The sequence below is a fragment of the Apteryx mantelli genome, chromosome 1 (assembly GCF_036417845.1).
Source record: "Apteryx mantelli isolate bAptMan1 chromosome 1, bAptMan1.hap1, whole genome shotgun sequence".
NCBI lineage: Eukaryota > Metazoa > Chordata > Aves > Apterygiformes > Apterygidae > Apteryx > Apteryx mantelli.
The window spans coordinates 163377712-163402779 of record NC_089978.1 but is presented as its reverse complement, the minus strand read 5'-3'; the positions used below and the strand labels follow the sequence as shown (position 1 = coordinate 163402779).

Genomic DNA, 25068 nt, shown 5'->3' with positions numbered 1-25068 from the left:
CTGTACAAAACACCAGGTTGTTTCCTGCAATGCTGCTTGAAGGCAGGAAAGACAGCAGCAGCCTGTGGTTAGTGACTTAATAACGTGCTTCCAGCATAGCTAAGCCTAGCAGAGCAGTTTGTACTAACAGGATTTATGCCTCAACGGGGAGATCAAACCCTGAGTGAAAAGTGACATTTTTCCTTTACATATGCTTGAGCTGCCCAGATGGCAGCAGGGCTGTTTCCATTTTCGAGGTGAGCCCACATTGTCAGTGGCTGAGTGGAGAGGATAATACAGAAGGAGCAGAACAGATGCCCTTCCAAACAATGGTCCTGCACTGCCAACAGAGGAGGATAGGGATAAAATGCCCTCTGTCCCACCTCCCTCCAGACAGCAAAGGATCCTGGAGTACCAATGTCAGCTTTTATTTTAACGCAAACTAAAAGCTTTCGGAGTTCTGAGAAACACGAAAGAGACCCTGTGACAGAGCATCTGACACAAAGTGGGAACCCCACCTGTCCTGAACTGTGGTTGAAGATGGAAGCACCTGTCTGTTCTGCTTCCCAAGGAAAAGCTTCTTCCATCAGCAGAAAGCCAACCTAACAGGGTGCTCTTTCTCAGCAACCACCTGGGGGGTCAGTCAGCAGCCAGCAGTGGTTCCCTTTGGATGGCTTGAGCTACCAGACAAGTGGGATAAAGAGGTTACTTGATGCGGTAGAGAACTTTACGTTGCATGCGGTGCTGGATCTCTCCACGCCGCATCATGAGCTGCAGCACCTTGTAGATGGCATGTTCTGGATATTTCTGGAAAGGGGGAGAACAGAGCAACATGAGCAGGGACAGGAAAAGCTCACTATGGCCCAGCAAGAACCAGAAACTGTCTAGAAAGCTTTGCTGTGCCCTCTCCGTAGGCAGGAAACTTTGTGGCATGAGCTGCTCACGTTCCTTTTTAGCTGAACTGTTTCAGTTCTGACTGCAGACAGTCTCACAAACCCAATGGTTCCAGTTTCAAGGCTAAGATCCCAACCTACAGGCAAGTAGGCAGGGTACCAGAACAGCCTCCAACCCCCACACTTTTGCAGAGAACAGAGTTCCTGACTCAGTCCCCTTACACTCTGCAATCTTGTTACTCGCCACTTCCTACGAAGGATTTCAAAAGTAATTATTACCAAAGGGCTCTCCAGCCACATTTCAGGGAATGGGTTTCACCCCACAAAGCAGTAGCCTGTGGGTACCTGTTTTCACAGCCTACCACCTGCCCTCAAGCAGAATCTCTGCACCCCAGCCCACCTGCCGCATGAAGTCCTGGACGATGCTGTGCTCTGACACCTGAGAGCCGATGGCAAAGCGGCGCTTGAGCTGTTTCTCAATGCGGGACAGCATCTCTTGGTCCTCCTGTGTCATGAAGCCTTCTGCCCCTAAAGAGAGATGCTATATGAACTTTCTGCACCGCTGAGATGTCACTCTCAAAACCAGAATGCCTGTCTCCCTAACCTCCCACCACACTTGCATATCTCTAGCATCAGAGACCTTTAGGGAAATTAGGCAAATCCAACATCAAATATTGCGGAGCTTCAAATGCACAGCCAAACATGTTCCTAACCATCAAAGTTTCCCTGAAACCCTTCATGCCATGCTGCCTCTGAAGGAAACACACAGTCTTCACCCTCATAGGAAAAGGGATTAGAGTATGAACAGGATGGGGAATGATCTTTTTTCCTCCACCCTCAGCACTGCACTCTGTCCTCAGTGCTACAAGGAGCCAGACTGTACCCCCTTCCCTGCTATTGTGAGAGACAAACTCCCCTGCCTGTATGATTTATGTTCATCACTGTCTAGACCACTCGGTGAGCCACAGCCACACAGCTGCAGTAATCCCTGTGGGAACAAGGAGCCCTTGCAGCCATACGCACTGCTTCACCTTCGCTCAGAAAGCACTTCCAGCACACAGGGCAGCAGCACCCTGTACAGAGGATGCCTTTAAGCACCCTCTCTGCAACTGCCAGTGCTGTCCTGAGAGGTGAGCTTGGCTCTCCTTGCTCTATGCACTGGGGTCAGCTTCATACCCCACCCTGCCCCCAGCAAAAAGCATCTCAAGCATCTCTGCCTCACCTGACAGGCTGCCCGACATGGCCGCATCAAGCGTGGACACCTGGAAGAGCCGCAAGGCCTCTTCAACATCCGCCTCAGTGGCAAAAGGCTGAAGCTTCATCTTGCCAAGGGATTCAGCAATGCGCACGATGGCCTCCAGCTGCCTGCGGCCGATGAAGACATAACCCTCTTACTACCACAGTTCTAGCAGGCCTTCTCCTTCCCTCCCACCTGTGACACACACACACACTCCCACCTTGCTCAAGGAATCTCCTGCCACACAGCCACACCTCCAGTACTGCCCTATGGTACATGCAGTCCATTCACTGGTGAGGAAGGGATGACCCCTCATCCACAGGAGGACTCCCTAAAACCCAGGGCCCTGCTAACCTCCCTGGGCTAACTCAGGTGACACCCAGCCATCCACTGAACCACTTCCAACCCTTGAGGGTTTAGGTGGCACGAGGAAGACAGCGGTGCCCTTTCCTCTGTGCATATCCCCCAGGCATTCAGGATCCATGTTTCCCTGCGCTCCCCCAAGACAGTGCTGAGAGGGCCCTCACCGGATGGTGATGGGGATGCTGGACCGATGATCACTCTCCTGCTCATGCTGGCGAGCACTGCTCCGCATCAGGATGTAGCGATTCTTCAGCTTCTCTGCGGCTGCTGCAGACAGGCGAGGGCCACACTTCCTGCAAAAGAGGGCAGGGACACTTGATGAGGCATTGCTAGGGAAGATGTACTAGACAGGCAGCACCCCATCACTGCAATGAGATGGGGGCACCTCTCACTTCCTCAGGCCAAGTTGTGGCACAGTTTCAGGCCACTTTCACTTCCATTTCTTCTGGGCAGGAGAGAAAAGGTCACCCAAACAGAGCACTTCAAAAATGTAACTGAAATTGCTGTGTCGCTGCTGGAAATGGCCCGGCGTTTTTAGAAACACCTCCCCCAAGAAGCACCTATGTGGCTCAATATTGGGTCATTCCAGGTAACTCACTACCAGGCAGGGAACGGCCCAACGGTTGGTGCAGCAGCATCAGGCATACACCTAAGGGCCCTCAAGGAGCACATCTGTATTGCTCCATTACATGGTCCACACAGGTCAAGCTGTATGTGCCGCCTGCAGTTCTGTCATGCAACCTGGCACTGCCAAAAGTGATGTCATAGGGAGACACCTTTCACTCACGTCCGACAGAAGGATATGAGCTTCTTCAGCTTGTTCAGCTCAATTTCACCTTCCACGGCCTGGGTCTGTGTCAAAGCACTCACGTGTAAGGACATCACGTGCTTAGCCAGCGTCTAGGAAAGCAGAGGACAGTCAGACAATATAAAAACTCCTGCCTTCAACTGCAACATACAATCCTGCAGAACAATGGGGCAGCTTGTCTCAGCTTATTGCACAGTCGGGGCAGCAGTTTTATGAACATAACTGTTCAAAAGCTCTGTCCCTGTGAGACTGATGTTTGGCAGGAGGTAACAGTGCTTTAGAGGACATGGAGGGGGTCCAAGCTATGTTAGTGCTGAAGACAGGATTAAAGTCCCCCTGCAAGCTAATCTCAATGTTACATGGGCTGTGCTCAGCTCAGTAGAAACAGGTTAAGGGACCCGCGGGGCCAGGGTTCAAGGCACACCTTGCCCTAGTGGACAAACGGGACAAAGCAGAGGCTTTGCTTTGCCTCTTCCTCAAGCTCTTAGCCCAGTGTTATGGCTAAATAAGCTCCCAGCTACTTGCCCTGCTGCCCTTGATCATGCGTCTGCTAGGCTGACTGCGCTGCGAGTTCCAGTTGAGCCCACAAGCTCCAACCCACCATGTCTCGCTCCTCATTGTGCTCATCCTTGACAATGAAGATCATGTCAAATCGGGACAGAATGGTAGGCATAAAATCGATGTTCTCTTCGCCTTTGGTTTCATCCCAGCGTCCGAAGACAGAGTTGGCAGCCGCAAGCACTGAGCAACGGGAATTCAATGTGGTTGTGATTCCTGCCTGCAAGGAGGAGAAATGGCTGAGGTCAAGACCACATCCATGTAACAGCAGGGCTAGGTAGCTATTAACCCACATCAAAAGGTCCAAAGTGGTTTGCAAGGACTCTTATCCTCAAGCATCTGTGTTTAAATAAAGCTCTTTAAGTAGCATCCAGTTGCTCTCTTAGGGTTCCACATTGGAGGGAGGTCATCACAGCAGCTGTATGAGGTTGGACCCGCGTGTCCTTCTGGAGGAAAACTAGCTTCAACTGAGACTTGAGCTCTGAGTAACCTCATTTAAAATCTTGTGTTAAGAGCAAGGACACAAAAGTGAGACAGACTCTACCCTTGAATTTGCAATCTGAGCGAGAAACTTGGAGGTCTGGGGCTGAGAATCCACCAGGGAGGCCAGAGGGGGAAACGCCTATCTGGGCTGGTTTACTACTACTGCATAATTTTCAGAAGCAGCACAGAAAAAGAACAAAAAAAGTAAGAAAGCATGTCTGCAATGTAAAGGGAATCACAAAGGGGAGGGCATCAGAAGATCTGCTGGGATGAGGTGACCAAAGATAGGGAAGAGAATCGCCTGGGTGCGTGACAGAGAGAAGGAATCTGATCGACAACAACAAATCTCTGCTGGTTTGAAGGTAGCACCGGCAGTTAAGAGCAAAGAGCAAGGAAAAGTTGTGGCAGCTGCTCTATTAAGAAGGACTGAACAGATAAGAGGTGAGTCAGAGCAACCAGGAGGGTGGAGAGCTGCAATTAAAAATGTTGAACAGTGGAAATGAAGAGAAACACTGATTTGAGGGAGACCTGGCACCAGGAAGTCAGGCAATTTCTGTAGATTTTGGTGGGGGCAGGGGAGGGAAAGAGTGGAGAGCAGGGGGAAAGGAAGAAAAGGAGGCAGAAGTGACACCAGGCTATGACACAGGAATGTGAGTGGAACTACTAAATCTACAGGAGCAGAGCAGGCAGAGCAGAGGAGGGAGCTCAGTTTCAGTCTTGTTCAGGCTGCCTAAATAAAGACAACCTGATGCCCATAAGCAGGGCCTACTGGTCTCAGATCACAGAAACCAGTAACTATTAAAACAACTCTAAAATGTGCAACTCTGGCAAAAGATGTGTGACAGCTGGTCGCCGGGCTCTCACAGAAGCTGAGAGCTGTAAGTCAGACTCCTGCCACTATTGCTCCCCTCCCACCCTGGGGAAATGAACATGCTAGCAGCTCACCTTTGCAATGGAGATGGTCTGTTGTTCCATGGCCTCATGGATGGCCACACGGTCATCCTCCCGCATCTTATCATCAGAGGAGAGAGAGAGATTGGGGGGTAAAAAAAAAATCATCAGTCATCTTCACTGAATTTCAGCCAAACACTGACTGACGTTGACCCCAGAGGTAAAGATCTATCAATACTTCTGCTCAAGAGTGTGGTATGTAACCAGCACAGCCTCCCTCCTCTGAGCCACTCTTTGGATGAAGAATAGGACCCTGGAGCCTGGGAATTACCTTGCAGCCCCTGCAGCTCCATTTCCTTCTCCAAAGGAAAATGAGGGTGTCTTAGGAGATACACCTCTTTCTCCTACAGCTCTGGGCTCTCCAGGGAAGAGTTCATAGAAGAGTGGCTCTCTTCCCCACTCCCACACATTGTAACGTTGGACTCTGCACGCCACACTGGTACCTTGTCAAACTCATCGATGCACACTACTCCCCCGTCTGCCAGCACCATGGCTCCTCCCTCCATGAAGAAACTCCTTGAAGAAGGGTCTCGGATCACGGAGGCTGTCAAGCCAGCAGCACTGCTGCCCTTCCCCGAGGTGTATACCTAGCAGTATGTGGGGCAAGGAATGGGACAGAATATGAGCTGCCATGGGATCCAAGACCTTATCACTCCAGCTGGAGAAAAAATATCCCACTGTACTGCAAGATCTGCCTTGCTACAGCAAGAACCCCATAGCACACATCAAAGCTGGATGCAAAGCAAGATTTTCACATACTTTCAGGCACTGGACTCAGGAGTTGTGATGCACTGGAGGGCTTGTAGACATACAAATACAGGTAATAAGCACAGAACAAAGTGATTCATTTTTTTGCTGGGCTGCTGTGTTCATTTTGTTTTCCCTCTGAGGAAACAAAGCAGTCAGAGGCTGAGTTTTATGGAGATGAGAAAACATAGCTGAAAATATAATTTCGTGCCTGAGCTCTGTCTGGAGCTCCGTGCCCAAGACGCAGTCAACTTCATTTGTTCTGACCAGACAGTCTCTCTGCTGGTCAGCTCTTAACAATAAACAACACCAGTCACATCTTTGGACATCTGCAAATAGCCAGGCTCATATCATAACAAAAAGCATTACCTGCTTCTCTTCCCCTCCCTCATCCTCTATCCTGCACACATCTCTCTTCCAGGCTAGCACCAGAAACAGCAGCTCGCCCCTCTGCCAGTCAGTCTAGCTGTGCACGTATGGGCAACTTTCTGCTGTGACCATGGTTTGGTCCTCTGTGCTATACAGGGAGCAAAAGGAAGAAATGAGCTGCACTGTAAGCATATGCCTTGTACCACCCATAACACCTACCCCGATGGGTGAACACTTCTCTACAAACTTCAGCAGCTGGGATTTGGCTGTGCCAGGGTCACCCAGCATCAGTAAATTGATGTCTCCTCTGCGGGTCAGCCCATCGGGGAGCCTGGAGTGACAGGGTGGGAAGAAAAGAGGGGAGACAGATAGTAAGCACTTATTCTGACAACAACTTATTGCTGACGAGTGGCAGGCAGTTGTTAGCATTGCCAGAAGACTGCACAAGGGCTCTGTGCCTTGAATGATACCCCTGTCACCACCCTATCTCCACCAGGCTGTTTCTCCTCACCTCTTGCGAGAGCCTCCAAATAAGAGGCAAGCAATGGCCTTTTTGATGTCAGTGCTGCCATAGATGGAGGGTGCAATGCTCTTAGCAATTGCCTCATAGATGTTGGGCATGGCAGCGAGGCGACGAAGTTCCTCCTCTTCTTGAGGTGTCACTGAGCCAGCAAAACTGTGCCCTATGTGGGGAAGAGGAGAATAAGGCACAGCAAGCAAACGGATGCTTTAAACAAAAAGACACCCCCTGCCCCCAAAAGCCCTTCTTGCAGATCATGCCAAATGCCACCATGTCTGGAGATTGGAAACGGCAGGGGTTTGCTAACCCAGCAGACAGGCTGTTTCCTTGGAGGCTGGGTGAAGGAAGGAGCTGAGTCTACAGCAAGACTGGAAGGAAAAAAAGCAAGGATCTTGGGCAAAACAGCTCAGGAGGAACCAGAGAGAGAATTATGGGCAGGACTGTGTTTTAAATACACAGCTCAATTTTAACTGTTGACTTCAGCCCAGATCCTCAGGGACAGCTTAGTGGATTCCCACTAAGATCAATAGGATAAAACTACTTAAGTACCCTGAAGGATTCAGGTTGAAACCTCATTTAATATCATTGAGGAAAAATCATACAGGATTCTTGAGCAAGGACACAGGATACGGGGCAAGCCAACCCCCCTGGATAGCTTGTGCCTTTTGCTATATATGCAATAGAGAAAGACCCAGGCTGTGATTTTGTAGTCCTTGTTGAGGAGCTTCCTTGTTCAGCAACAGGGCTCTCCTAACACCACGCTATCAACACAAACCAGGCAGGAACCAAAACCAGCCTTCACCTGAGCCTTCCACATCCACCTGGATACCCACAACACGGAGGTAAGCGCTTCGGATGCCCACACCCACGTTGTCACGGCTTTTGTTCTTGCTCTGGGTAGACTTCTTGATGGAATAGATGCCCATAATAGTGACTCTGTTCCCTGGGACAACTTTGTCACACAGGTACCTAAGAAAAGGAAGGGGAAAGCAAAGGATGACAGAGAGGAAAAGGACAGCACCAGCAACACCTGTTAGCCCCTCTCTTGCCAAACCCAGAAAAATTTCGAGGCCCAAAACTCAGCAGTGGAGGCTGTCAAAAGGGGAGAGCTGGCCGGGACTAAGTCAAGAAATGTCAAGGGGGTTTCAAGCCAATTTATGGCTCTTGAACCTGCTCACTAAGGCTCCCATGTCAGACCAAAGTAACATCACCAGCAGGAAGTCATATTGTCCAGGTCTGCTGAGCAATCCCAGTCACCAGCTGCGTGACAAAGTGGAGTAAATAGAGGCTGCCAGGAGCAACAATGTAAGATCACTCTGAGATGGAGCAATGTGTCTACAGCCTAGCCCATGGCTTTCCCAAAACAGAGGAGCAGCATCCCAGGGAGTCACTGTCACCCCTCACATCTGAGAGCTGCTTCCCAAACTACCTGGTCCCCCAGGTACGTGGCATGGCTCATGGCCACAAAAAGTTAGGCTCTGGAAATCATAGGAGGAAGAGGCCAGCCATCTCCAGGCTATGGTAGCTGTTAAAACATCCCGGCACTGCTGTGAGGTAACCACACAAGTACAGGGGCACGTACAAATCTGTTTTTGAACAATTCTGTGCAATACTCCTAAGGACTGATGCAGGAAAGGACAGAATATCCATTTCAACTCAGATAACTTCTTGCCAGGGAAGAGCTGAACCCAGCACCAGCTGTCTGAAATGTCCTGTGGGATGAGTGGGACAAGGGACTTGTTTTTACCTGTCACAGTACAGCTGCATGTGCCGAGGCATCTCCCCATGTGGCACAGCATCTGGAGACTCTTGGAGCTTCAGGACTTGGAAGTCCACGCACTTGCACTTATCTGGCATAATGAAATACGGGTCCAGTGGGCACTTTGGGCGGCCAGCCTGTTCTCTGCACAGAGATCAATCAGGGAAATTAGCTGACTGCCAGGACTCAGAAGACACCACCTCAAAGCCCCCTTTGCATAGGTAAGAGCAGTCACACCCCAGAGCAGTCCACTCTCCCCAACAGTACCAAGCAAGCCAGAAGAGCAGTCATACAGGCCAAACCACAGGTTCATCTGACCCTGTTTCTTGTATTCAACAGCTGCTAAAAGCAGGTGTAAAGGTCAAACTATTAGAACAAGCCAAATACATAGTGATACTTCTCCTGAATACTCTTCCAGCCTCCTCCCTCTCCCCTGCTAGCTAAAAGCAAAGAGAAAGGTAATTCAGTAATTACACAGAAGGTAACAGTATAGACTCAATGACCTGACAGAGCATTTTTCTTTAACTTCAGGCATGAAGCAAATGTTAAGCGGTTTCTGTTGAGAAAGCAATTAGCAATGTGACAAGACTGTCATCAACCTCTTAGTCTCTTGAGACATTGGCTCTACATATCTGTCTTGCTACACTACATGCTCTTTGAGACAAGAAGCGCCTCCACATCCTGCTGGCTTCTTAGTACATTATTACTGATGCCTGAATCCATGCAGGCAGTGACAGGGCTTTCAGGGAGGTTAACATGAGAACGAAAAATCTCATAAATGTCAGTTACATTCAGGATAGAAGGAGAGGTGACTGCACTACAACTCTGCAGATGCACTTCCGCGGTCAAGGATCAGGAATTAGGTACTCTACAGACTAAATACAACAATGATTCCTATCCTAAAGATCTCTCAAGCTGTGTTAAAGACGAGGCACAGGAAAAAACAGCAGACATGAGATCAAACACACGATCCATCAGCATCAGTCAGCATGAGAGCACTGCAACACCTAATGCTTGTGGTTCACATAGGCATCACAAGCTGTAAAGAGGGGTTTGCAAGTTAGTAGCAAAGTGCTATTACAGAAGTTTATGAAAAACAGCAATCTGAGGAGAGGCAACTGGGAAGCAAGTTTGTTTGAAAAAGAAAACAACTTAATAGGAAGTTAGGATAGCAACTTAAAACAATACTGTAGGACAACTGGAGGCAGGAGTGAACCTTCAGGTACCTGACCACAGGCAACAGGGGAAAGCAAGGTTATGCAGTGGCCAGCTTAGAAACTGAAGACAAATAGTCCACATAACACTTTAGCATAGACAGACTTGGTGGAGAAAGAAGGCAAAAGCCAATGGGGAGAGAGATCTAGAAGGTGGACCTCCAGACAGCCACAGAAACTGCTTCAATGAGCCTGTGATGAGCAGAAGCCAGTGCAAAAGTCTGACAGGCAGGAGGATTTTTGTTTGTTTGTTTTGCTTTGTTTATTAATGGAAGGCATTAAAGTGCGAGAGTGAGGGACAGATGAGAGTTTGAGAAGGAAAGGAGGAAATCATCTGTGTCTGCAGCAATAGGGAAGATCAGATGCTGGAAGCAATGGAAATGCAGATCTAGAGGAAGAAGGACTACACCTTATTTTCTGCCAGTTTTCATTTGGAAGAGGAGTGAGATCCTGGGCAGAAAGGTCTAGGAAGAGATGGAGCTTTGAGAGTACGGGGATTTTAAGAAGGTCTGCAGAGCTGGGCAGCAGTTTCTCAGTCTTTCAGTAGGAACACCTGAAAATCCCAGCCTTTGGGATTGTGTGACAACTTCTGGTTGCAAGAGCTGAGATTTTTCAGAAACACCTGTGAAATCAGGTTTCACTACAGTTGAATGGGAGGTAAGCACTTAAGAGCCAGCTATGAAAAAAATCTCATCCTTAAATCAATTGGGGCTGATTTTCAAAGGAGTATTCAATTTACCTTAGCTCAACATTTATGCAAAGCATTTGGAGCCCTCTGCATCACAAGTGAATGATTTACATGAATGTGAGAGTACACAAACACCATCTACACTACTGTACATGAAAATCCTCACAGGATGCTTTGGGACAAATTACTCAAGGATTTATTCAAGCTCTGCTAATATTTGCCAAGAACCACTGGTCTGATCAGTAGGAAGTAGTGCTTTGAGTCCAGCCTTGCTGGGACTGGATACCCAGTAATCTGGTCCGATCTCATAGCTTACCCTGCTTTGAGCAGGAGGTTGGACTAGAGATTTCCCAAGGTCCCTTCCCACCTGAGTTATCCTTTGAAGAGACAGTTGAGTTTGCCAGCAAAGGGTTCTTACTAAATGGGAGAGGCTGAGCTGTTATCTAAGCAGATACCCCTCAAAAGTGGTATATATCTGCAGTGACAAAGTCAGCTGGTTCCTGGGATATCTAGCAGGGAACAACAGTCTAGAAGGGAAAAAAAAAAAAAACCCTCAAAAGAGAAGATGGTGGCGGTAAAGCCATAGCAAGGTTTGGTGGTGCAGGCCTTGTAGTGAGAGGGAAGGGCTGAATCAAGAGGGGAGGAGAGCATTGTCACAGTGCTGGAAGAAGAGGGTCACAGCAGATAGGCAAAGCAAACCAAAAGATGGGAGACCTATGGACAAAGAAGCAGGAAATCAGTCAGAGGTATTTTGCACAGCTAATCAAAATGAGATACTTGGTAAGGGATAGTTGAAGCAACAACTAGGCTAGGCTAGGCTAACCACTGTAATGGGTCCAGCCCCTGCAGTGCCCCACAGATATGAAGAAGTCCCCAGAAACTGCCACTCAACACAGCTTGCAACACTGGTCACACAACATCCATGACCAAGGCTACTCCCAGATGGATGGAGCTAAAAGCTGCTGGCCAAGGATGAGGGCAGGCACTAGGGCAACAGGAAGGGAAGAGGCTCAGAGCAGTGTAGACCCTTCCACTCCGTGGGACAGGGAGCTGACTCCACGTAACATGCAAGGGATGAAGGGGAAGGAGGAGACAATCTTTTGTCCCACTACCCTGGCACATTCATCCCCATTTCAGTCCTTACATGTTGCATTTCCTGGGCAGGGCATAACCTTCCAAACCTGGGCGCACAGCAATGTTGCTGATGGTGTTACGGCAGCTGCGGCACTGGATAGCTATTTTGGTGGCTTTGGCTCTCACAGGAGTTGCTGCAATTACAATCCCAGGGATCTTCACAAGGTGGGACATCTGGTCAGACTGAAAGGGAAAAGGTGAAGGGAAGGTGAGAAAGCATGTCACTGGAAGAGTGACAAGAAACTTAACCATGCTATACGGTGTTAAAGAAACACAGGGGTACCAGAACAAAAAAAACCCCTACACTTCTTGCAACTCCACACTCTTGCTCTACAGTAGTAGGGGAAGGTTGCATGACTAACTACTCTGCCTTCAAAGCAAGAGAGGTAAGAGGACAAAACACTACACACAACACCCCTAACAGCAATAAAGTCCCCAAGGCAGGAACCAATCAAAACAATCCTGTGCAGTCAGATTTAAGTTGCTTTGTATTCCTGTTTGTAAATTAGTGAACAACAACCCATGTCCTGAACTAAGTAATCAAGTACCTGAAATTCCACCAGCAATCACACCCTCACACAAGCAAGCCCTGCCACCCATTCCTCCACATAGTAGTAGTTTCACCTCACCTTCAAACTGCGGATGTTGGCTGCATTGGCATCTGATCTCAGCATGACCTGGATGTCTTGCAGAGTTTCTTCGCCTGAAGGACGAGGACGGGTGACCTCATCTGCAACTTCTTTTGCTGCTTCTTCCAACTACGAAGGGAATAACTAGGCTATTACCGACACACTACAGTGTATTGTCAGGACTGCTCTCATTACATGACTGAACGTCAGTGCACCAGATCTCCCATTCCCTCCATCTTTACCAGCTGAAGGTGCTCTGCTGGTTGCTTGTACAGATAGTCAGCAAGATCTTCATCAAAGCTGGCTAAGTCTTCCATCTCCACCTCAATCCAATACTGACCCAGATTATAGTGTCGTTTAAGTTCATCCCTGCAAGGCAGTAGGCAGTAAATGTTTGCAGAGCAGAAAGCATCGATCTTAATAAACATGTCCAGCTACCATCCCACAATGACCTTGTGACTACCCAGTGAGCAGAGAAGATAGGTTCTGTATGGAGTCCTTAGTTTGGAAAGCAAACAGGGAAAATAGAGAGAGCTCTTTGAGAATACAAGGGGGTCCTGAGCAGATCTTTCATCCAAATACACTTTGAAATGTGACATAGGATCAGGAACACTAGTGCTTGCAGTGATAGTATAAGTTTAGTGCTAATTCTTCACTAGAGTCACACTACCAGATGGGCAATTCAGGAACTCCTATGCAGAATAGTGTCTATTATACCTAAACTGTGATTCTAAAAAAACAGGATGTAATAGCCCTGCAGGCAATATTTCCCTTACAAAAGCGGGGGTGCAAGAAATTCAGAAATGAAAGGTGAAAGATTTCCCTAGCCCATGCATAACATGTCTCCATCTTCTCTCTCAATAGTCTCTCCAAGTTGCATAGGCAAAGCAATAGCCAAGGGACCTTCAGTCTCAGAGGGCATAAGTAGACAGCGTTTTATCAATTTTAATACACCAGACCAGAAACTCAGGCCAGTCCAAAACTCTGGACCACAAAGCACTAAAACTTGACGACAGACCTTGAAATTCTGATCCAAGTGCACGTTTGGCAGTGCAGGTCCCACTATTCCTACATTTGCCACTGTAGACCAGACTACTGCCTACAAATTTCTGAGAATGCCAGACCTCAGTTTTCCCATAAGCTCAAATGGGAATAATGACATTTCTTATCCTAACAAAGAGCCCTTTGGAGGTCTACAGGAAGGAAACAAGCTAAAATATGCTATTGCGTCCTTTGGGTTTACGTAGCAGAAAGCAGGTTAAGAGCAGGTTGGACGTGCAAAGAGGAGTGAGTGAGTAAGGTCACAGACAGAGAAGAGAAGTTGCTACAAGTCACAGCAGCACCTGTATTTGAAGGTGAAGCCTGTCCGGTCTGTGCCCACCCGGTACTGCCGCAGAAACTCTTTGAACCGTTTCTGCAGCTGGGATTTCCGAATCTGCCCTTCATCGGCCGACACGTCGCCCCCAAAACTGTCGCTGTAGTAAATACCGGGGTCGTCGAAGCCGGACATGGTAACCACTGCTTCCCTGAAGGGGTGAGAGGACACAGTCAGCCCCCACCCGCCTCTTTCTCCCCCCCCCCAAAATGTCTCATGGGATCCCCACCTCCCGGTGTCACCACGGTCCCACAGCCCCTGTCCCACCCATTACTCCAGCACCCCCCCCAACCTGCCCTCCTCCCCCCTCCTTCTCCACCCCAAAGACCCCCTGTCCCACGGGATCCCCCCCACCCCACTCTGCCCCCCCCCGCTACACGACGGTCCGGCAGCCCCTGCCCCACCGATTGCGCCAATATCCCCCCAAACTGCCCACCTCCCCCTCCAAGAAGGACCCCCCTCCCCAGTTCCCACGCGGGCCCCCCTGCCCCCGCCCGCGGGGCGGACCTCAGCCCCGGGGCAGCCGCGCCCCCCGCTCCGCACCTCGCCGCTCCCCGGGAACCGGCCCGCAACTTTTCGCGGCAAAAGCAGCGCGAGGCGGAAACAAAACCGGATATGCGGTGCGTTCCAAGCGCGCTGCCGCCGCGCGCTCCTATTGGCCCGCCCGCAGCGCGCCGCCGCGGATTGGCCCCGACCGTCCTTTCCCTCCCCGCCCCCTCCCCTTGCGACCGAGGCCGCCGCAGCCGAGTGCCCCGCCCCCTTTCGGCCGGGCGCAGTTTGGCGCGAAAACTGGGAGAGAAAGGGAGGGGGAAAAGGGGAGGAAAATGGCGGATCGGGCGGGACTATTGTAGGCGGCGCGGCGGGGGGGAGAGGGTGAGACCATTGCTGCCGGGGGGGAGAGAGCGCGTGGGCTGCCTAGAGGCGAGCCTAGCGGGGCGGGCCTGGCCCCTCCGTGACATGCGTCAAACAGCTGCGTTAATGGACACAAATAAAATAAAGTGGCGATTGCGGCAAGGCTGGAGGCCAAGGTGGAGAAAACCCTGGGTTGTCTGGAATTCCTGCCTCCCTAGATGCTGGGTGCTGACAGGCCTTAGCAGGAGGCATTCAGCTGAGGGCTGTGAAAAGGCTGGCAGCTCTGCATCCCGCTTGGCACTCCAGGTGTCTGCCCTGGGGTTCATCTGCCAAGCCCCCGAAACATGGGAGGTGCAGTTTAGTGGGGCTATGGCTGTCTCTGAGGCCCATCAAGTCGGTGGCAGCCTTTCGTGTCCTCGGGCAGCACTGCGATCACCTCTGATGCCCCCAGAGTGGGGATAACAGAGATCTGTGAGGATTAGTTAGTGTTTACACAATGTTTAATCAATGCTAATTTGCCCAGAGAGGTTGTGGAGTCTCCATCCTTGGAGATACTCAAAACCAACTGGACACAGTCCTGGGCAACCTGCTCTAGGTGACCTTGCTTCAGCAGGGGGTTGGACGAGACGGTCTCCAGAGGTCCCTGCCAAGCCCAACTATTCTGCGGTTCTGACGTGATAGGTACCGTAGGCCAGATAAGGAGCGTTGTACTGAGCCACGAGAGACTCCTCGGAGCGTTTCCAGAGCCCTTTCTGCGAAGACTATATGTACCAGATTTGGCTTTGCGATCCTGCCTTGTTGGGGTAGCTGCTTTGGGATGGTACTGCCGGCGAGCTCTGGCATCTCGACAGGGCAATGAGGGCTAGTCCTTAGTTCAGGTGACAGGTCCATGATAGGGACATTTCTGAGGGAAGGGAAGGGAAGGGAAGGGAAGGGAAGGGAAGGGAAGGGAAGAACATGTGCAGATTTGTTCTGGTGCAGCAGGCCAGCAGCCAAAGACAGCTGGATGAATGAAGAAAATAACTTGATTTGGAACATACTGGAAAAGGGAATGGCAGGTGGCTGGACTGTCCGGAGTCCCACAGGGAAGACAGTAACTATGCAGCAAGCCAAATATGCATATACACAGACTGTTGTTTTAGGATATGTTTTCTCTGGAATGCTTTTCTGCTAACTAGTACTGAATTTTTGGGGAAAGCTGACTTGTCATTGGGTAACCATTATGGCTCCTAGAAAGTGTGGTAGTGCACATACTAAATGAAAATCAGAGCTGGGAAGCATAGTGTGTTGCAAGGGAGATTTTAACAGCACGGGATGGAAAATGAAGACCATCTTGTCAGCTGTAGCTATGCTGTAGGGAAGCTGGATATTTTCATAAAGATCATAGATGAGTACAAAGGAAAGTTTTAGTTTTTACCTCTGAAGACTTGCTTTAGGCTCAATCTGGAGTCCTTCTGTGTGTGATGCTACAATGGCTGTGAGATATTCAGAGCATGATACCTCTACTGCTATGAACAGGAAGGGGATGGTGTCAGTTTGAATCCAAGTTTCATAACTTTGAGGTCACCATTATGATCTCTTAGGGCAGCAGAGTGGGGGGCTGATTGTGCTAGAATGCATTTTCTGAGCTCTTTGGCATTTCTTTGCATGTTTGGGAGGTTTATTTATTCAGCATGGTTGAATGAACATAATGATTTAGTTGGGGTGTGTTAGAGAGACTGAATAGGTGGAACTTAAAATAAATTTGAATGAATGAATGAGTTCTTGGATTTGAATAGCTATCAAGCCTAATATCCCTGCTTTTCAAACATTTGACTATCTTTTTTAACAATTAACTTGTTTTCTGTTTTTCCAGGGATTGGTGAATGGGTCCAAATAGAGAAGTATTAAAGGGGATTTTGGAAGAAAAATAGGATAGACAAGAACCTAAGGATAGTGACAGTCCCTCTTTCTCACCATTTATTCTCTGCAGGACCTGCCTTCTGATTCTTGCTCTTTGAGTAGGTTCAGTGCTGGTCATTAACACAGATCAGTAGGAGTATATGTCTTTGGGATTAAGGCCACAGCTAGAACAGGCAGCATCATGAAGACAGGTTGATCACAGAGGCTCTTCAGGTAGAAAGAGGGGAAAGGACTCTGAGCTGAAGGATAATGGCCTTGTCAGTATCTGCTGTGTTACACCAAATTGCAGCCACTCCTTCAGGGACTCCTGCATTAGAAGACCCTCATAAGCAGATAAGGCCTACAGCCATAACAGCAGGTGGCCACAAACCCAGACCTCCAGTTCTGAGTGAGCAAGGGGAAAACAGAAAGCTGTGTACATGGGCTGCTCTAGTGGTGCTACTTATTTGTACTGTCTTTAGCAACTCCTTGTGCGTTGCCAAAATCTGGGAGTAAGCTGGCTTGGTTTGATTGTTACCTAGGTGAGGACATGCTTGATGTCTCTGATTTTGCTGTCTTGTAGGATGAAAAGCTAGTGTGTATTTCATTTGTGAGTAGTGAAAACATGCTTGTTTTTCTGATTCATGGTGACATTCTCAGGCAGTATGATTAATGGCACCTGGCCCTTAGCTGGTACAGGGCAGGGGCAGCTGCCCTTGTTTAGACCAGCCAGGAGTCCAGTCACCTTTTTCTTTTAATAGAATAGCAGCTAGCTCTTATGTACAGCTTCCAGCTCTTAAAGATATTTTGTACAGTCACAGAATTTCATTCAATTTCTAGAAATAGAGAGATCATTGTGAAGCTTAAGAAACCTGACTGAGCTTGTACAAGTTATTGTTAGAACAGAGTGGGAACAGAGTCTGGTTCTGATAACTCCCACTTTTGTCTATTGTCGTGTCTGTGGAGGCAGCAGTTCCAGAAGACATAAAATTGGGAGGCAGAAAGGCACTTCCATTCTCCCTGGATACAGCTCTAACAATAGGAAACACCAGGCCTGAAGACTTTACATTGATGTTTATTATGTATATAAATTATATAACAAGACAAAAGAACAACACTATCTTCAACAACTATGTTCTGCTTTTTAAAAAACAAAAATGATTTGAAAAAGATTTAACCTACTAGTGACATATAAAATAGTCGATAAACCCAGAGGAACCTTGTGGCTCCACAGAAACAGTGATCACAGTATCAGCTAGCAGTATAAAATATTGAGCAAACAGAGCTCTGGGGAACTTTTCATTTCTGAGGTGAGACAAGATGTCAAACGTGCATTTCTGATCTTGCAGGATTTTTACAGGAGCTCTACAAAGCAATGACAATTCCCGGTCATTGCTTTTAGGCCTTTTCTGCCCTTATGTTCTGGTGATAAATTTAGTCTCAGGCATAGCTCACAGCAAGCACAGGAGAGGCTTTGCCTGAACCCCCCTTAGCACTCTCTTTGCTTTCTGGGGAGAGAAGTCTCCTAATGTTAGTGACAGAGCCAAGATCACAGCACCCAGCCAAGGAGAATTTCTCTCAGAAGGACTGAGGAAGATGGATTAGTTCATGGTGAGGGAAGGCATGAAGAGAAGGTGAAGGTCCTATTTGTTCACATGGCAAATAAGCCCACGGCGACTGTTGTGGCTAGGAAGCTGAGTGCAAGGATCCACCGCACAAGGGGAGTAGTGGGAAGCATTTCTGTGCATCTTGTATTTGTCCTCTCTCTTTCTTTCCCAGACACTGGACCTAGATTAAATAGGAAAAAGTTGATGAGACCAGGATGAGGCAAGAGGCTGCCAGTATGCTGTGCTTGCCTTCCACAGTGCTGGAGCAGGCCTTGGTGCAGTTGTTATGGGGAGAAGGAGAGAGCCCAGTGAGGCTGGGGGAAAGAGCGACAGCAGATTCTGCTCTGCCAGGGTAGGTGAGGAAGGGAAGCAGCAGACTTGACCTGGACATCACAAGCAGAGGGGCTGTGAGCCCTTGTATTTGATTACTGGCATCTTCCTTTGTCTCCTTACTGGTTTATAAATACCCTGCCCAGATCCCGAAGAGACTCATTCAAACCTCTGATGCGTCCAGAAGACAGTTAAATGGTTAAACCAGAATTTTAAAGGCATTTTGTCTCCTAACTCTCAATGATTTAATCAGTTAGGCATTTTATGACTTTAAACAGGTAGTCCTTAACATTCCAGACAAATAATTGTCCTAGAGCAATTTTAGAATGGGACTTTTCATCCAACACTGAGCTTTTTAGAAAATCCTACCTTTATGGGTTTACTGAGAAATGAGCAGCAAAGATTCACAGAGAAGTTCTGCTGCCCTGACTGAAGAAGTTGCTCTAAGCTTCACTGTTCAGATGTGCACAAAACAAGGAGATTTTGCATTCTTTGCCTTGGGAAACTAGTTCAGCCCAGTATGCAATGAAAAATCTGTCTTTTAGTTTCAGAATGTGTAGGTCATAAGAGCTTTCGTATTCAAACCACATCTTATAAGAGAAACCACTTTCCTCCATAGACATCTGAGCCCTATCCAAACTCAGTCACAAGTCTGACTCCATCAAAAGGGATCACTTTGCCAGCAGCAGCTGGACTGACTTTGCAGAAAGGGCCCTTTGCACAGGATCTGTGCCTTTACCAGTAGATGGAGCCTTTTCAGTGTTGCAAAATTGAACTGGAGCCTGTACAGCTCCACTTCTGAGCTGGTTACATTTCACTGCACATTCACATTTCCTGCTGATTTTAAACCTAGCACATTTTCATTGCTTTCAGGAAGTATTTTCAGTAAATACTTCTGGAAGGCATGAAAATGGCCACAGGAAGATTTAGTCCAAAAGGACAGGCTCTTGGATAAGGTTGCATGTCTAGAAGAACCTTCTGTCAGCATCACAGCATCACAGCTAACATGCTAGGCCCAAAATTGCAGCTTTTCCTTTGTGAATTCAAGGCCAGGTTCCCCTTTGGTTGAAACTTATATGGCTAATGAAGCTTACACTTGTTAAAACCTGAGAGGGAGAGAGGGTAGTCTTTTCCTGTAAAGCTTTCCCATGGGCACTATTCATGGAGAACCCACATGTGTCATCCCTGCTCTGCCATGTCTGGAAGCAGCTTCACACACATGAGGGCCCCTTCTTGATGACTGCTGGTGAAGAGATGAGGCAAGTACCTCACACTTATTTCTCAGTGGCTTGCACAAGCAAGAACACAGGAAGGGAGGAAAAGAAAACCACAAGGGGCAATTTTAAACAACTGCTTTTAGAAATCTCTTACCATGTTCATATGATCTGTTAGCATTCCTTGCGCGAAGCTCTGCCTTCAACTGCACAGGGTGACCATTTTCCTGGTCCTTAGACACCAGCTCCTGCAGTGCTTCAAACACCTGAAAAGAATGAACACTGTCTCATTATGTGGGCTTCTTTCCTCTTTCACTGGACCCCTTGCCCCTGCCCCAGGCACTTCAGGAACTAGAGGAAGTCACAAGTCTTCAAACCAGTTGTGCCCTTCCTGGTACTGCTGCTCTTTCTGCACAGAACATAATCTACCTGTGGGGTCAAGAGAGTGTCTTTCAAATTCCTTGTTCACTTTACAGGTTCTCTCTGAAGCTTCCAGCTCAAGAGAAGGCCCATCTTCTGATAGGAAGGAAAGCAAGTTATATGTGTATCTAGTCAGGATTCAAAGAGGAGCTATAGAGCTTTACTGCAGAGGTGGGGCAGGTAGATGGTGATCCCTGCTCCCAGATTAAAGCCTCATTTATATCTGAACAATAGCACAAGAAAGAGTCTGAATTCGAACCCTAGGGAAGGGAGAAGGATCTTTCAGAAACTGGTTGTTCATTAGGCTCCCAGGTAAGACGAGTGGAGCTGTCTAGCTCTGACTAGCTTGCCCTAACCCACAGCTTCCTTTGAGCTCCATAGCAGAAATACCAGCTTTGCCTTTCCCCAGTAGCTGTTATCTTGTTTGAGAGAGGGTGTGGGCAGACAGGGCTGGCCAGTTGTTACTCACTTGTATATTTAGCAGGAATGCTTTCTTGGCTTCCTCCAAGACTCTTTTCTTAGTGGCAAGATCCATCTCGAGGGCATTCATGCGGGAGCGATAGAGCTGTTTGAACTTGGTGGCATTAGATACTCCATCGAAGGTGAAGAAAGCCAGCCCTTCTCCAGTGCTGGGCAGCTGCAGGGCCTTTTGGGCAATTTTCTTTAGCACCTGCCCCCCAGACAGGTCTCCCAAGTACCGAGTGTAGGCATGGGCCACCAGGAGCTCTGGACGGTTCTTGCCTATGTAATGGAGCCTCTCTACGTATTTCTGAGTAGCCTCAGGACATGGGATCTCTTCCCTCCAATTGCTGCCATAGAGGTACTCCAAGTCTTTCTCCAAGGCAGCTTTCCGGTGCAGCTCCGCCGGAAAATAAACAGGGGCATAAACTGGGTTGTCCTTGTTACATTCAATCTCTTCCTCCAGAGCAGAGTAGATGAAATACAGGGAGGCAGTAACCAGCTGAAATAGAAGGGAGGGTATGAGATACAGGTGCATCTGTCTGTCCTCCAGCTTTTGGGACAAATCCCACTAATAAAAAAAGTTACTCATACACATACCCAGTATGAATCATGCACATATGTTATGTTGTTGTAGGTTTCCCATATGGAAAACAGAGTTGGAAGGGACAGTGAGACACCTTCTGGCCCTTCCTCTTGAGGCATCCTCAGGTGAGACCTAAGCCATTCCCAACAGATGTTGGTCTTACCTGTCCATAAAAGCTGCTGTCTTCGCCTTCAAGTTAAGTTAAGATTCTGGCAGCTTGATATTATAGAAAATGGAGCCCTATTAAATAATGCCTGGTCTATTCTTTTCATTCCTCCCAGTCAACAGAGAGATTATTCCCAAAGGTATGTTTTCTGGTGTAGTGTTCAAATCTGAATGCTTCAAGATGTGCCTTTCCTTTGTGGGGCCCTGTGAGATGATGACACGCCCTGTTTTCTGGTGCAGCCTATTCATCCTGTTGGCAATCCACCATCCTGGGAATTGAGGCACCACTGCTCCCTTCATTCAGATTTCTAAGTAGGGTTGCTTTTTGCTTTCCCTTTGGTTGCCCCAAGGAGATAAGATACAAAGGGGACTGAAAGCACAGCTTGCCTCTTAAAGATGCCTTTGTGAAAGATCACTGTGAGGCTGTGTGTTCATTTCTATTTTCAAAGCATTGCTATTGTTGTTTTTCCCAGCTTACACGATACTTTTTTCTATCTGCCAGCCTTTCCATATAGGATAAGGCAATCCAGCTGTATTCTTTCCTTTCCTGGGCATTCTGCTCTTAAAAGCTATATACATATTTACATGTACACCATCTCTTGCTTACACTGAAATTCCTCATCAGCAGCAAAGGGTAAAATGTGAAGGCACTGTAGTACAGGTGAGTGAAGCTTGAAGGGGAAATTGTACTGCTGATAGGGGAGAAAATGGTTTATTCTCCCACAAAGCTATTAGTTCTAGCAGTAAAAGAGCTGCCATTTCAACTTTTCCCCACTGTGTCAGCAAATAGGACTTTGATATACAGACAGGCAGTGACATTGGTTGCAGAAACAGATATTCAAATTTTATGGAGTCATGTTTCAGGGCAGATATATAGGTTTGCCAAGAGGGTAAACAAAAAGAGTTTTTAAACAATAACTTGTTGTCCAGTTTACTGGAAAAGAAACAAAATACAGGAATATTGCCTAACAAATTAAAGGAATTTAATCTGATTGTTGCTTTCAGAGGCAGATAGTAGTTTAGTGAGAAATGCAGCTTTTGAAAATCATCTTACTTTTTAAAACCCAGTGTCACATCTCATTCCCCCTGACTGCCTGTCAGTATTTTCTAAAAAACTGAGCTGTATTCCTGGATCTTAGAGGCTTGACTTTTTAGGTTATTACTAGCCTGTCTCAAAGTTCATTGCCTAGCAAATGCTCCATTTCTAACAGCAGGAAGCTAGCACCTGAGATTAACAGTATGCTTGATTGCATATCATGAATGTGACCTGTCAGAAATAAGTACTTTTTTCCTACTCCTGTGGATCTGTTTATCAAGGAGCAATTCAACAACAAAGTCATTAAGCCACAGGTCAGATTACTAGCTGTTATTTGCAAACCCATGTGTCACATCCTCTAGCCTCCCAGGAATTTCTAGCTCAGGTGTCTACCTTGTTTTTACACATGGCTTTGTTACGTGACTCAGGTCACATTATCTAGCCAGGTTAGATACAGACTTAGTATCTGCAAATGATTCTGTTATATCTAAGAAAAGCAACAGGCTCCTACACGTTAACAACAGACATGGCTTGCTCAAACTCACTGTGCTTTGAGTAATTGCTCCTGATCTCAGTTCTGGTATAACTCAAGTGATAACTACAACACCGCAAGGTTCAGTGCCAAAAATGATCCCCCATTTCTCATTATTCCGTCATTATTTCTAGCCCTGTAACTGCCTAAAGCATTCTGAAGTATTCTCCATTCTTGTTGGCATTTCAACCATTCATACACTTGCACATAGTTGTATCTCCATTAACTGTCATTGGCCATAATTAACATGCAAGCATTTATAAGGAAAGATAAAAGCAATTACAATCTCTTTGCCTTTTTATCTTGTTTTGGCTTGGCTGCCCATCCAGAAAGACAAAATCCTGCCTCATGTTCTGCAAGAGGAGCCTGTAAAGAATGCTAAAGTTTGATTAAGAGCATGCTTTGCACAGGAGATGCTGATACAAAACAGCTGTGATGCAAAGGGCTTCCTTTGCCCCTCAACCTTTAGTCCCCGCATAGCCTGTCTGATCTACCAGTGTATTCCATGACAAGGAAATCCCATCCCCAAGCAATACTGCTGCAAGTACCTTAAATTCATGGAGCGACACCTGCCCCTTCTGGAAATTTTTCATGAATGGTGTGTTCTCTGCCTGCTCATGCACCTCCTTGGTGGCTTCCTTCATGAGTTCTGACAGGTCCCGTGACACGCTGGGGAAAAGCAGCGAAAAAAAAAAATGTTGGTGCTGTCACTTTCCTCCTGCAAAACAGATCTTAGCTCTCTAGCAAAAAGAGGGAAGCCTGGGAAGGCAGGGAAAGGAGCAGAGCATTCCTGAGAGCCGCAGATGGGAACAGGGGAGTGCTAGCATCCCAAATGCTGTCTGAGGGGAACTAAAAGCGTCATACTCCAGCCAGAGAGGAAAGAAAGAGCATGCTGTTCCCTGCAGAGCAGAAACGGGAACAGCACACCTAAAAGCAAGGGGAAAAATATGATACTCTTTTGGCTGGAAATTTCCCTCTTATTCCTGTCCCACTCTCACCTTTCAGAGCTGTGTGTCTGGGAAGTTTCCATGTTTCTCCTTTTCCTCCTGTGTCCCTGTTGGTTTTTGTTGCCCTTGCTTTCCTCCTTCCCTTCTGCTCCCAGGACACTGTGAAGCGTCTGAGCTGGACTGCCTGGCTCTTGCATCCAGCTTTATACTGGCCAGGTCACGTGAGCAGCCAAACTGCTGACCTCAGTGGGAGTACAAACTACTTGCAACACAACTGCACTTCCCTTACCAGAGTGGCTGTCACCCTCTCCTTGCCTGCTGTCCAGAGGGACCAGACTCAGAGGGCAGAAGGAAGTCACCTGATTCATCTTGACAACTAAGCACAAATAAGAGGATGTTGAACAACTTCTTTTTCAAGATTGCCTGGCTTGGTAACCCTTTCAGCACAGTGCTGATGGCAGGCAGAGCCCAGGTGCTACAAGCAGTGGTCACTGCACTGGGGGCAGCAATGTTGGATAGAGGGGTGGATTTATGGGTTAGTGCCATGGTCAAATGTGATGAGGCAGGGCAGGCAACTTCCTCTCCCTACAGCCTTCTACTCCAATCTGTGTCCCAGCTGCACCCCTACTAGAGAGCTAATACAGCATCTGTCCTAATCTCTGTCAAGACTCAGGTGTAAATGTTTAATTTCCTGTGGCCATGAACATTGTAAGAGAGTCCCTGAGGTAACGTGGTGCTTACTGGCCATAGGATGGGGAGCTCTGCCCTACAGATTAGGAGCATGCCCACTCCACAGTGGGGAGCACAGCAGGGACCCTGGGCTTTGTACCAGTTGTGAGTATCTAGGTAACCTGGGTGCTGTGGCACAGGCACGCACCAGCTCCAGTCAGCAAGTGGCAGAACTACAGCTGCACAGAGCTGGACCCTGATGAATAAACCCTTCCTCTTCGCATAGAGCCAGCACAGGTTTGCCTGCACCGATGCATAGAGACATCCTCTGCTCCCTTATGAATGGAAACAATAGTGGCTGCTTTGCGTGGCAAATGGCCCCTGCTGTTATCACAGCTGTATGCAGGGCATTTTGGAAGGAGGGCGGCCCATCTCCTAGATACCCAGAAGACTACAGTAGCTGGTATGCATGAAGGACTGAAAAGATGCAATGTAGGATTTAGGGAAAACTCTGAGGAAGTCTGCAGAGACTTTCAAATGTAAGTAATTCCTCTGATTTGGGAAAAGAGATTTAGACACGCTGGTTCTGCCAGTAGCTGGCTCCTCTGCTGTTTTGTCTGTTGAAGTGGTTAATGAGGCAGCCAACGGACGGTGGGGCCCTCG

At 47.9% G+C, this 25068-nt stretch overlaps 2 protein-coding genes across 2 annotated transcripts; both read right to left on the bottom strand.

Annotated features, from left to right (window-relative positions):
• Positions 1-391: 391 nt before the first annotated feature.
• On the bottom strand, positions 392-14321 carry MCM5 (minichromosome maintenance complex component 5). Its single transcript, XM_067309128.1, has 17 exons — positions 14251-14321; positions 13676-13858; positions 12575-12701; positions 12333-12461; positions 11714-11886; positions 8656-8811; positions 7711-7877; positions 6900-7071; positions 6608-6719; positions 5716-5859; positions 5267-5332; positions 3882-4058; positions 3260-3372; positions 2637-2765; positions 2095-2237; positions 1273-1400; positions 392-786 (listed from the first exon to the last, which is right to left on the bottom strand). The coding sequence occupies exons 2-17, from the start codon at positions 13840-13842 to the stop codon at positions 685-687; spliced, it is 2205 nt and encodes a 734-aa protein (XP_067165229.1). The 5' UTR covers positions 13843-13858; positions 14251-14321; the 3' UTR covers positions 392-684.
• Positions 14322-17499: 3178 nt separating this feature from the next.
• HMOX1 (heme oxygenase 1) lies at positions 17500-23934 on the bottom strand. Its single transcript, XM_013947294.2, has 5 exons — positions 23788-23934; positions 23338-23458; positions 20481-20972; positions 19749-19857; positions 17500-18228 (listed from the first exon to the last, which is right to left on the bottom strand). The coding sequence occupies exons 1-5, from the start codon at positions 23931-23933 to the stop codon at positions 18092-18094; spliced, it is 1005 nt and encodes a 334-aa protein (XP_013802748.2). The 5' UTR covers position 23934; the 3' UTR covers positions 17500-18091.
• Between the last annotated feature and the right edge of the window lie 1134 nt (positions 23935-25068).